The following is a 13,349-nucleotide window of genomic DNA, read 5'->3' on the forward strand; positions in this document are numbered from 1 at the left end:
ACCAACACCCCCCCCCACCCACCCCCCCCCACACCCCCCCCCCCCCCCCCGAACACCCTACCACGCCTCAGCACACCAGATATGGATAGCCTATAGCCTAGAGCACTTTCGCCGGGTCTTTGCGCAACAGTGCTGATCTTCTTCGTCACCGACGGCATAGCCGGCGTAGTCTCACTAATCGTCGTGTCAGGGAGCTGTTTCCACATATAAGGAAGGAAAGATGTAGTGAGTCTCTTCCCGTCCAACGCTCGACCACGAAAGAACCATTCCTTTCGAACTATCCAACCACCGAAGAGCTGTTCCCGGATATGACGAAAAAGATATATGGCAAAGAAGGCTGGACACTACTGCTGCTATCGCTGGCCGTTCTCCGCTCCTCCGCCATGTCGGATTGCTCGTCTCGTAACTTCTCCAGCGTCTTCACAGGTGGCTGACAAGTGGACTTTGTCCTGTTCCATCGAGTTGTGCAACCTTTTGGTGACATTCAGCCTTGGCTAACCATGCCATATGTACACTGCTCTGGCCCTCGATGTGGGCTGATTGAAGGGGAAGTAGATAGTATCCATTTCTGGGCTACCAGAGTCACCAAATACCAGGCCCCGGGCGTCTGCTGGCTTGGGAAGTGAGTGACTGCGTTGGGTCGGCTGACCAACGAGTGACAGCGAGGCATTGGTTGAAGTTGGGCAAAGATTCACCGCCCGAACATACCCATGGACATATCCCCATTGAGCGGACTTCTTTGGAGTCAGGCTTCAGCTTCGATTCAGTATCAGAGGCTTACGGCGCACCGAATCCTGTCCCATATCGGCAAGTATATGGCCCCGAGTACAAGGCCGTCTTTCAGTTGCTGTGCTCAATTGCTATTGCGTCGACTTGTGTAGCGAGGAGTTCTGTTGCTGGATCGAACTCCTTCCTCACACCACCTATTATCATCGAGCCAATGTGCCATCCTACGCGTGCGGCGCATGCCTTGCCACTTAGCACACAACTCGGCACGACTTACATTCTTATCCCAAACCCCCTAACTGCTACTTCACTATCAAGGGGTCATTGAAGTGACCTCAGTCAACAGCTACAAGTCTTCATCACACTCACCCGACGTGGCTTGCTAATGCGACCCTCTGGCTACCGATATTTGTAACAGCCCAAGAACGCGGCACGCCCCTAATATTCCAGCAATCTCAGCGGTAGAAGAGAAGTTACTGGACTAAGCCTGCGCGGCCGTAGGGAAGCTGTCACGATGTAGCAAGACCGACCCAAAAGAGACGGGGGCGAACGCCCAACTCGTCAAGCTCACCGGATCTTGCACCACTCAGTCCTAAACAAACACCTTTGCTACTAGTATTGCCGCCCGCGCGACAGGTAAGGCATTAAGAGGGAAGGTCGAGACAGTTACTAGAAAGAACAGATAGCGCAACCCGGCCGGCGGCTTCAACCAGAAGGACTGCAAGACCCCCGGCGACTAGCGCATAGCAGTCACGGGTTTCCGCTACCTCTACACTTCACAGGTAGATCTTAATTACTAGACCTAGAACAACGCCAGTAGTCTGTATAAAAACGACAGCCTAAACATCAGCAAGGCTAGCTTTAATAACAAGAGAAATAAGATAGGAAATTTCGATCACGTCCGTCGATGGATGAACGAGATGCTTCTAGGTAGGTTTAACCAAGCGCCTGCTAGGCTACCTGCTGGCTTACTAAAAAAAAATGGTAATTATACAGAGAGGTTTCACATCCACAATATACAACAAGTGATTCCACGAGGGCATAGAACTAAAGAGCGACGGGGCGATAAGATACACAAAGAGCATCGACTCAGGTCCATTACGGTGATCGATCCCGGTTAGTGACATCCACCGCATTTCACTTTGTTAAGCAGTACACAGGATTTAACGAAAGGTGCATTTCTGCAACTTTGATGGTGTTCGTGGCGGCGGTGTGTTAAGCACGAGATGCAAATCTGGCGATAGCTGCAATCTATAGGAGCTTCAATAGTAGTACATGAATCGCTTTACCTTATCTCACGTACCAAAAGCAGTCAAACTGAGTATTTCAAACTCTAAGTTCTGTCGACTAAGCTGTCTTGCCGCATGCGCATGTTTACTGTGAGCGAGAACAATGTGTTCTTCGCACCCACAACAAGAAGCGCAGCGGATCGTACAACAGGGAATTCGATTGCCCACATAAACTAACGTCGTTTCTCTCACCATCTGCCTTTATCGACCCTAGAGGCGGTCTCTCGCGTGCCGGATACACCTCCCATATATATATATATATATCGAAGTACTCATCTTACCTCCAACCTCTACCATCCCATCGAATCACCTTCTCATGCCCGTACTGTCCGTGTCACAACCATCTGGTCTTAATCAACCACACCTTCGGCGAGGACTGCCACCTCTCTATCCCCATAAAGCTTTGTCAACTACTGAGCACATTTTGCTTCCCTTCATAAATCAATTCACACAAGCTTATCTTATTGTAGCGCATATTTCCAGCGGCCATCGCTCACCTCGACTTTGCTTTCGGCAGGTGCGTGACCACGCAAAACGTAAGGACGCATTCACCTCACCCTATCTGGGTGGCTAACGTGTACATTCAGCGTTTGAAATTGCCCAACTTGCCCCATCTCTATCGTCCATACTTGTCGCGGCGTGACAAATCGGGTATAATGGGTGATGATCACATGAAAACATGGAGCGTCCAAGTCGACCATGCGAGTCGGGACGCACGCGGCACACTCTCCCAACTAAAAGTGCAAGATGCGAACCATAGAAGCTGCCGAGGATATGTTGCAAATACTCTTATTTTACGACCTTTTTGATACTGGTAGAGGGCTATACCAGACTTGGACACCTTTTTGACGATACCCACTTGCTTATATATTCATCTTAATGCGAACCATACACGACCTCAGCCATTCGAAAGCATACCCACCAGACGTTATCAGTCAAACGTCTTCTATCGTGACGGGGCGTCAACTGAAGCAACCGCAAGAGCATACGTTGTCGGCTCGTTTGCAAGAAGTGCGCTTCGACCAAGGACAAGCACCAGACGCCCAGCAAATCATCAGCACACTTCACAGAATCGGACCACCGGAAACAAAGCCAGCGTAGGACCCTCAGGCACTGGGCCAGCCATGCAGACTGGTATTATGAGGCAAGGGCCTGGTCAAGGAAACCAAGACTCGAAAAAATACGCCAATCCCGCCACCGCCGCTCGACTCATGGCGACCAGAGTCGAACCAACACCGCTATCCCAAGCCGGTATATCGCCCAAATGTTCCGCGAGAGTAGCATTGATAGCGGAGAAGAGAAGATGAAGAAGAGCTTCGAAGTCATCCACGAATGGCTTGATGGCATGGGCTTGGGGGGCGCAAATGAAGCGCCTTTACATCCCCCCGATAGTCTATTCGATGGTTGGTGATTATACGGAGACGTCTGATATCAGAACTGAGGACCGCCTTAAGGTGAGGTCAACAGGATGCAGACCCGTCCGGCACGGGGTTAGCATGTGTTTAGGCTGGTGAAGATGCCCGAGAATCATCAGACAGGGAAGATTGGGCGAGGACTCGTGCAGTTCTCGATAGACATCGTGGTGTAGCACGTATAGCACAAATGCTCCAAAATTTCTAGACAAATTAGGGTATCTTAGTGCACCAAAAGTAGTTCAACAAATCTTTCCAAAATCCTCCGACTAAGTTATCATGCCTCACATCCACAATGGGCTAACAGCAAGGAGGCCCTTAGCCACTCCGAGTATACGTGCGTCCTAGTCATGGGACACGATAGTGCGGCTGCGGTTTTGTGATGCAATCAGCTCATATCAACAACATGAGATTGCTGAGGTTTCCACGAGCCAGTCCCAGAGCGAAGCCTTCCAGATGTCGACTGCCAGGCACCTTCAAGCATTCATCTCTTGGTAATTCCCAAAGATACAGCACCTCGTCTACATTCGCGCTCCCGTCATGCTGGAGTGAACGCAATTATCAGTAGAGGGCCAGCAGCCAAGAAACACAGACTGCGGAACATGAGAAAGCACCTGATCGATCTGGCCATGCTGGCGGACGTCAACGCTCCAGTCTGCTTGAAGTAGACAGAAAGATCAAGACGAGCACAAAGGTCGGCCAACGTGCAAGTCGACGCCGGTGACAGGAGCCTCGGCCTCGACGTGCTGGTGAATGTGAGTGGAGAGAAGAGACGGTAGGCTAAGATTTGCCTTGACGGCAACTCTAGACCTTCAAAGCCCGGGAACAGTACTTCGAATAGCTCATACTAATCGGCGTACTAAAATCCGGCACCACATCCTGAGCCCCATCTCCAATTCTTATTCCTCTTTCTTCACCAGCTTGCCTGAGCTCTGGTGAACACCGCCAGGAGGTTGTTGCGACCACAAGTCGACATGGCATCACATTTCACAGTCGGTCCACCATGGGTAGCGGGTGCGAAAGACTGCGGCCGTGTCCGCTAGCCGGGGTCGAGATGTCGGATGGTTGTGGGGTAGAGAGGATCTCTTGAGCGGGGGAATTGGCGCAAAAGGGCGCTAACCCGAAGGTTGGGGCGCTGACACCCTTCTTAATTCAACGACAATGTTGCACTCCAACTCGGACGGCCCTTTTGCCCTAGGCCTTTTCTACACGATTGAACTGCGTTGAGACGACATGCTCAGCTGACCTGGACGTCACCCGACCTTCACCCGGAACGCGACAGCCAGCACCACGCCCAACCACCCACCCTTGTGTTCCCACTTCGCTGTCCTTAGGGTGGTTCTCGTCGACACCACAACCGCCTCCTCCATGATGACTTGCCTTCGCCCTTACTTCAGCCAGAGCTCGGGCAATCCTTCTACCATGTACGCCTGCCCACCCGTATGATGTAGCCGCCGAGGCCCCGCGCGCGCCAACCCTGGAGCGCGTCGCGCCTCAAGCAGCCCCCGCCAGCCTTACGATACATTCACACACGCCGAAGAGACAGCCACAGCGCAATCGCTCTACCCTACACGCATTACATCACTATATAATGCGGGCGACATCGCGATATCCCGGACGCACGAATGGGTATGGGCTCATCGCCCTATCCCCAAAGCTACTTCTGTCGCGACTGACACGACACCGTAGGACGTACCGCGGGTCCTTGGCAAGGCAGTGACGACGAGCATTGCCAACATATCGCCGATGCCGCATTCGACCTCAAGACTGCCCGCTAGACGCCCTCGCTACACATCAACGCCCACACCGATACGACACTCCACCGATACCCCGCCCGCCTCAGCGCTGCTCAAGCGACGACAACTTGACGCTCCCACGTTATTGCAGCCAAACTGCTCGCCCTCAGCCGATTCTGCCTGTCCAGTCCCTGGGCACCCTCGCTCCGTACAAGATGGGACCATCAACACGTAGCCAGAGGCGAGATAGACGGAATCACGAGCATGTGTTGAACGTCATTGCCGGACTCTCTCATCGATGAGCTATACGTACGATCGTGCCTGATCTGCAGTCGCTACCTAGCATTCAAACTCCTTATACGGTCATCCTGCGTATTCCTCTTCGAACAAGAACATTTACAACTGGCGCTTGGAGGGTTTCGCTGCTTCTGTTACGGCATATCTCAAACCCCATCGTGAAAGAATAGCGTTGCGACCGCTCTTGGGGACGATAAGCCTCTGCGTCCTCCATTTGTCAAGAAAGCGCCGAGGATAGTACTGATCAGGAATGCCGTCATGGCTAGTGTTGTAATGAGGGTTCAAGAATCAATCATTGTGCGCAGACGTTCTTCCGGGGTTTTGCAACAAATCAGCATAAATATAGCCAGATACAAGTCTATCCGTGAGCGGGACAAGCACATTCGTGCTTCGATCCGATCTATAGCCATGGAGAATGTATCGAAGACAACACCACATCTCGCGGAACGAAGCACACAGGGATTACCCACCACTGGCTTTTACCAGTCCGGGTGCGTATTATTGGCGAGAACTTTATCTCCGCGCACGTGGGTGCGTTGCTTGTTTTGGTCTTGACAGCGTCCCCAAGAACATCAATCACGGGAAGGATCCGGTACTAGGTTTCGCACGAAATGGAAATCGGCGTGGCCAGCCGCGTCTTGTGTAACTTCGTTGTGTCTGTGCCGCATGAGCCCGGGACGGCACAACTCGCGCGAGCACCAATGGTCGCCGCATCGCACTCAGGTCTTTGCGAACAACGAGCGAAGGAATACTAACAATGCAGTCCGGTAGACTAGAGTTTTCATGAGTACAGGCAAGTTCAAAGGTACGAACGATGGTGCAAAGGTCCGGTATTTTGACGCTGTGCTTCTTATGACCGAGACGGGAGCGAATCCTTCATGTCTCGGCTAGCAGATTGGGCCAAAGGTCGATTGAAGAAGTTCCAGAACACGGACAGCACTGAGCGTGGCCATACGTTACCCAAAATATGGGTGTCTCTAAGCACGATCGCTGGTTCGATTTGAATGAGTGCCGAACGTGCAGCGATATCTGGATAAGAAGTCGGCTTCCGTGCTCTCTCTTCGGGCACCACATCAAGAATCTGTTCACGGCTGTTCTCTCCTCAAAATCGAGCATTCACCCTGTTCGCCGATCGCACGCGCCCAGTATCCCAATTCGAAGACATTCTACCAACTCACCGTCATGTCGGGCGTCGGCAACGTCAACAACTCACGCCACGAAGAAGTCTATGAGCTGCAACCTCTCTTCAAGCTTGGTGATCCTGACCGGCTATTCGACAGCCCGATTGCCGAACGTATCAGCACGCTCTTCACGATGCATGCTTCCAGCAATGGTCAGTGACGGTCTTGGTGCCACAGCTGTCATGGCGAAACTGACGTTGGACCAGAGACTGAGGGAGACCCATACGATGACCTACTGCTTGCGGGCAAGGCAAAGCACCCATCGTCGAACCCGCGTGAGAAGGAATGTGAGAACGCGCCTTCTGCGGTCGACGCCCCGAAGATAGCGCCGGTGGAAGGTACGATATATCAGCACTTTCGCATACGTTTGCTTACATCTGAACTCCCAGCCGCCAGTCCGCCCGACCATGCAGAGGTACCAGTCCCTTCTGAGCGGGCCGGATGTCTTGACAAAGAGGTGGACGTGGCTCTAGCGAAAGCTAAAGCCGAGGTCGTCATCAGGATGTTCTGCAGCGTGGTTATCAGTCAGGGTCTCGCTACGATTGTCGCAATGGTCATGGCTGCCGTGGCGATCGGACAGGCCCTGCTTGTCATGTTCTTCTCGCTCATTGTCATGATGTGGTTCATGAGGTGCATCATCAAAGACCTGTAGGTAGTGGATTACGGCTGGCGTTGGAATCGGGATGGTATGCTGCGCTCCGGAGCTTTCTCTTCTCTGCGTACGGTTTGGGGTGATAAATGGGCTAGCATCCAGCTCTTTCTCAAACATTTGATGCCGGAATACGGCTTGACTCTTTTGACTTCGTTCCAGCGCATGAGAACTGGCATCGTTGAGTCCATCGTCTTCCGTGCCGTTTACTTTCCTATCGCCGTGGATGAAGTGTCGACTTTGTCCGGGCAGAATGTGGGCAAAAGATTAATACAACTATACTTCTATCGCCCTTCGAAGTTTGAGACGGAGAGACGACCTTGGTGCAGTATTGTCACCCATCGTTGAGGTGAAGCGCGAAGAGTCTAGCGCAGAAGTCAGCTGCGTTGCCCGCGCCCAACAAGGATGCGATGCCTCTTGTTCGTGGGCGACCGCGCCGCCATTGGTAGATCAGGTGTTCTTCTATGTGCCGACAGAGTACGGCGTATGGAGAGATGCAGAAGCACCTGGCAGATGCGCTGAGCCTCGATTGCGGGGACCCTGCCAAGCTGTCGTCATCACGTGCCGACTAATCAGCTCCCACCCGGGCAAGATCGCAGGCCACCGCGCCCTCGAGTGCGAACACAGCGTATGCCCATATGCGCATCCGGTACGCGTACCGCCAGAATGAACTCGCGCTCTACACTTACATTACTGTGTCTTTCTTGACTCAAACAACGCGTTGCGATGCGCCATTGGTGATGCGACGTCACTAGCCATGTGCGGCGCGTATCGCAACACCAAATCGCGACACCCAGCAGTATCGATGGCGCCATAACCTCTGGCCGTGTTCCCAAATAGCACAGATGGCATTTGAAGTACTGAGGCGCGTATGAAGGCGCATTAGTTCCTATAAGGAGGGCATTGCGATCCGAGAGCTCGTGCTGCGATCCCTATTCATCGCCTAACACCGGTACAAACTGCCCAGGCTCTATCAATCTGGATTGGCTTCATACCGACTCTTGGTATGTAGAAGCGTACCAGGCTGCGACTGCCTTTCATCGTCCGCCAACACACCCTTTACCGCATACGCATACGCACAAGTCTTCGATCCCACCCCGCATCAACACTCCTTCCATGCGCAAGAGATTAGACAATCCGACGGAGTAAGGTAGAGGAAAACACGGCTACTAGCATTGCATAGTCGCGCAAAACCATGCCATCAGGTAAGGTGTAGGCGTTAGCGGCCGAGACTGATGCTCCCGTCCTCTAGCACATCGCCCGTCACGAATCTTCGTCTGAGCCTCCTCGCAGTCGATCCCGGCCAGTCATGCGACTATCTGTAGCATCTGTCTCAGCTCGCAATGCGCCCACGATGACCCTCTTCAAACTCTGTCCCCTCGACGACGTCCGAATAAGCGAAGCCGCTCTTTGCTATGCCGGCGGGTTGCTGATACACGAGGAGGATGACACATACATACACCCGGTTGCATGGTGTTGACCCCGCTGAGGTCATGGGCCTGTAAGCTAGATCGTGGGTTGTGTCAGGTAGCGAGGAGAGGCGGAGAGGAATGCGTACAGCCCGATGATCCCTCGACAAGCTCAGATGTGGCCTGTATTCCGCACCGGTCTCAAGATTGCAGTACCAGTGCCGCGCCTCAGCAGGCAACAATATGAAGGTCAAATAGTGTGGAAAGAAGCCGACGTGGTGCCTCATTGTCAAATCGTATCGATCCGAGCTGCCTGTTGCACCAGCCTCGGCTTCTTCTTCTCGCATTGCTAGCCTAATTTGCATGCCGAATGGCCCAGTGTACTTCTCTTCCCCCGAGCCTTTTCTCGAAGCTGAAGATAGGCGACAGAAGAGAGTTATGTGATAGAAAGGCTAGACTACACGTCTGGGTTGGAAGTGAGGTTCAAGACCATTGGGCTTTCCATCTCCCATGAGGGATGAGGGCTTTGTGTATCACCCTTGGAAAATAAAAGGATGCATCGCAATTGAAACATGGTCCTTGGCTTACTCCCGTTCTTACCGCAGCAAGTTCGGTTGAAGACGAGCCCAGTATGGAGAAAGCAGTACACTGGCTATAGCTGAATCTCATCCATGACAAATCGCAAGACAGGAGCCATTCATCCGTTCGGGGAAGAGAGATGATAAGACGCTGACGGAATCTTTGCTATGCTAGTTAAGTTTCTTCGCAGTAACTAGGAAAGTACTGGACACGAACACATGTATAAAAGGAAATACGACCTCCTTCGTCTCGCTAACAGAGTCCGGGTAGAAGAACATGGTACGTATCCTAGGTGTCTCGTTGCCTGAAGGCCGAACGGATAATGTCCAAGCGAGCAATGTGCATCTCGAACTCGTCGCCACTCTTCCTCCTCAGCTCTTCGATGGTGGTTCTGACCTCGAGCACACTCCTGATGGAAGCCATATCGGGGTCCTTGCGACCATGCATTCTGTCCAGGATCGCCATGATGTCGTTGTTGGCGTCGGCATAGGCTCGGAGTGCGTTCAGGTTTGCCTGCACCGTATCGGTAGTAGCGTCCGATAAGATGAGCTCGAATTCCTCGTCCTCTTCCTCCCTTAGCGACTCTCGACGATGACGCTCGGCGACAGCTAGCTCACGACGGGCTAGCGCCATGCTAGACTTGAGCTTCTCCACGTCTCTGATGACGGCTTGTACCCTCCTCATGATCATGTTGGCAATCAGGATCATGACGAACGCTCCCAGAAGCAACACGCGAGCATCTGTGTCCGAACCCGAGATGTAGTGGGCATCCAAGTAGCCGAGACTGTGAAGGAAGATCTTGGAGGTACAGACAATGACAGTCGTGAGGTTTATGAACAACAGGATATCGAGCCAGATAGGTAGGGGCGAACGACGGTTGTCCATTGCGCCTGATCTTGGAAGTCAGCGGGGAAGCACAGGGAAGAAGGGTACGTGATTCCGTATAATGTACTCACGTAAGGGTCACAGTGCAGGTCCGATTGATGTTTAGCGATTTCGAAATCTTGCCACTGCTCTCGTCCGCTGGGTAGAGATAATGTTCTGGGGATTGCGTAGAATATGCCACGATGAGAACATCCGGGAGGAAACACGCGATATTTATCATGCCGTCTGGGTCGGCCTTGGGTCTGTAATCTGGTCAGAATATTGATGAGGGTTGAGGCAATGATTCAAGGTCTTTGGATTCGCTCGCAGTGCGCTGTGGTTGGCATAAATTGCCTCGGCATGAGTAGACAATGAGAATAATGGTACTGCTCTCGATGCTTGCGGACCATTAGCCAATAGGGGAAGCGATACATCCGGTGCGATGCGAGCACTTGCTTGATCTCACAACTGCGCTGGCGCTGAACCGAAGTGGTGAGAGTAAGGGCGTTGAATCAGTGTTTCACATTTGCCTCGCAGCGACACAAATTCGAAATGACGATAAGAGTTCAGGGAAGTCCAAAGGAAACATAAGCTGGAGCCAATGTCTCTGTTCATGCGACCCTCACACGTTCTCGGCCTCTCGAGCATCTTTGTGGACGACTGACGAGGTGGACAAATTTCATCGACGAACACCCATGCAGATGAGTGTATGGTACCTCCATCATGATATCGAGCTTCTATCACGAAGATTCGGCGGGTCAATATCTCATCTCGATCGACCTGAACATGGTGGCATCGCCGGGCGAAACGGGACGCGTTGGGCGTGAGGCTTGCTGGCAAGCTGCAAAACAGTGCCATGCGACACCACAACCACGACGGGAAGATGTCAGCCTCGTGAAAGCACAAGTACTTCTAGATGATCAATGCGACAAAGAATTCAAGTTATGACGAAGGTTGGATCGCTTTGCGGCTGTGGACAGGTGTGCGCAGCCATAGGACTTTGGGTGGGCGTCCCGCAGCCAGAAACGCCGCAGCTCACCAAGACCTCTGCGCGCAGATAGGGCCCCAGATCCAAACGACGCCAGCCCTTTGCGTTCTGGATGAGGGTGCAGATCCATACAAAAGTCGTCATTCTCTGGCCTGCCGGAATAAAATCAGTGCTGCTTTCGCGTGTCGTCGTTGAAAGAAGGTGCTGCGCATGCCTACCATATGACGCAGGCTGGGCTAGCGCACACAGGCATATTCTCCGGTCCAACCACGATCTCTCTCGGCCACACCAGCGGCGTAGCGCCCACGCTACCCCGCCATCATGACACGCGACGGTATGGCCCTTGCTCTGACTCGCTACCGCCATTCTCCTTGTACCTGATCGTCGTACTGACGTCGTGTAGGTGACAACTCCACCGCGCCCACGCGCCGCTTGTCCCGCTACTCAGCCGCTCGTGGCATGAACTTCTATGAGCCGCGCACTTATCGCACTCGCGCGAAGCTTCCAATTCCGGCGGGTCACACCAAAGAAACCTACGAAGTCGACTACCTCACCCACAAGAGACACCCGGGAAACTCCGATGAACCGGAGTATCGGGTGCGATGGGCGGGGGTGGACGAAAACGGCAAGAAGTGGCCGTCGAGCTGGCAGATTGCGAGCGTGATAGGGGACGTCTCGATCGGGCAGTATGAGGCTAGCCACGCGCAGCCTGGGCATGAGGAGATGGACGTCGATACTGCAGCTGAGGCCTCCCCGAGCCTGGTCGCTCTACCATCAACACCGTCTGCGCACTGGCGCTTCCAGCCACGTTAGCTGTGCAGGCAAAGAAGAAGAAAAATGCAAAGCACAAAGAGAAGCAGAAAGTGATGAAGAGGGCGGTGCAAGACGATAACGGCATGTGGTCGGTTCTGGGAGAGGGTCAAGACAAACAGAAGAAGGGCAAGGGCAAAGAAAAGAAGAAAGCTAAGAGGAGCGCAGGGCCGCGTTACAACGTCTTTGATCATGTTAGGAGGAAGGACAGACTCGGGATCGGAAAGGACAGATTCAAGGTGGGGGGTTACGCAGCGCAGACTCGCCGGCTATCCTGGCATTCCCGACCTTGCCATGCCTGATGTTCTTGGACTTTCCAGTCTCAGGCTCCCTGAGACGCAGGCTCATGGTCGTATCGATATCGAGGCCGCGCCCGGTGCGCAGATTGATCATACTAGAAGACGGACGGAAGACAAAGACACGAATAATGACTACCACGATGACACCCATCCATATCCATGTATATTTAATTAGTTAATGACAACCTTGCTTGACATCATCTGTCAATCATTCATCTTCGCCGTGGTGCATCTGCGATGTGATGACCCGTTTTTGTCCTTGATGACGAGGACGAAACTTCCTGAGTCAGATATAGGCAACAGATAGTAGTAGAAGTACTCATCATAGCATTATCTCAATCCAATACTTCGTGGTCGGTTCGTGTCATGTCTGCCTTTCTACACATGAGTTCTTGGTTCCGGGACGGGATGTATGCGTCAACTTCAAGTATTTTTCCGGCTGGATTCCAAGGGAGGAAGGCTTTTAAAAAATTAGGGATGGCGCTCTGCCCGGGTAAACTCAGTGGTGGCAGTGAAAAGTTCATTGCCCGTCTGGTGTGTTGAAGGTTGGAGGGAAGGAGCGCGGCAGCACGCCACATGTGGTGCAGTCCTGCTACCACCCATCAGGCTGATTCCGTCTTAACACGAACAAATCCAAGCTTTGTGAACATGGTCTTTACACCATCGCGATGTGCCGCACTCCATGCATCGCCGGCACAAGTGCAAAAACTCATACATGCGACGTGGTGCTTCTCCTATCGCCAGACGCCGGACAAGATTCATGCCAAGAGCTCAATCCTGATCAGAGATGTAGGGAGTGCAACATTACTTCGACGAAACAGCTCCTCCTGATCGGAGATCGTTGATTGAGAAGGCATGGCGGCTGAGGGAAAAGTCAGACCCCGTGGTTGATGGATTGTGAAGTTTTCGGGCTGACTCGCGCTCCGCCAATAGCGCTCAAGAGAGCGCCGCGGGAGTGGTCATGTCGCGATAGCTCCGTGTTGGGATCGCCAGCCGCGTCAAAACTCGTAACATTGAACAACACGCGCATCTTCTTCCCTTACGCAAGATCTTGCAGCTCAAAGACAGTTCATCAGTATAGGTGCGACGCGATGACAACATTTACACATC

The 13,349-nt window shown here is 52.8% G+C and overlaps 3 protein-coding genes across 3 annotated transcripts; 2 read left to right on the forward strand and 1 right to left on the reverse strand.

The window, feature by feature from the left end:
• Nucleotides 1-6,642: 6,642 nt before the first annotated feature.
• On the forward strand, nucleotides 6,643-7,293 carry J4E86_010902 (uncharacterized protein; the record flags this gene model as incomplete). The annotated part of the gene is made up of 2 exons (XM_051451396.1): nucleotides 6,643-6,793; nucleotides 6,848-7,293. The coding sequence occupies 2 exons, from the start codon at nucleotides 6,643-6,645 to the stop codon at nucleotides 7,291-7,293; spliced, it is 597 nt and encodes a 198-aa protein (XP_051297395.1).
• Nucleotides 7,294-9,566: 2,273 nt separating this feature from the next.
• J4E86_010903 (uncharacterized protein) lies at nucleotides 9,567-10,163 on the reverse strand (the record flags this gene model as incomplete). The annotated part of the gene is made up of 1 exon (XM_051451397.1): nucleotides 9,567-10,163. The coding sequence occupies one exon, from the start codon at nucleotides 10,161-10,163 to the stop codon at nucleotides 9,567-9,569; it is 597 nt and encodes a 198-aa protein (XP_051297396.1).
• Nucleotides 10,164-11,451: 1,288 nt separating this feature from the next.
• J4E86_010904 (uncharacterized protein) lies at nucleotides 11,452-12,368 on the forward strand (the record flags this gene model as incomplete). Its single annotated transcript, XM_051451398.1, has 4 exons — nucleotides 11,452-11,464; nucleotides 11,534-11,892; nucleotides 11,958-12,179; nucleotides 12,339-12,368. The coding sequence occupies 4 exons, from the start codon at nucleotides 11,452-11,454 to the stop codon at nucleotides 12,366-12,368; spliced, it is 624 nt and encodes a 207-aa protein (XP_051297397.1).
• Nucleotides 12,369-13,349: the final 981 nt, after the last annotated feature.

This window comes from Alternaria arbusti (assembly GCF_024043155.1).
Source record: "Alternaria arbusti strain BMP 1465 chromosome Unknown scaffold_27, whole genome shotgun sequence".
Lineage (NCBI taxonomy): Eukaryota > Fungi > Ascomycota > Dothideomycetes > Pleosporales > Pleosporaceae > Alternaria > Alternaria arbusti.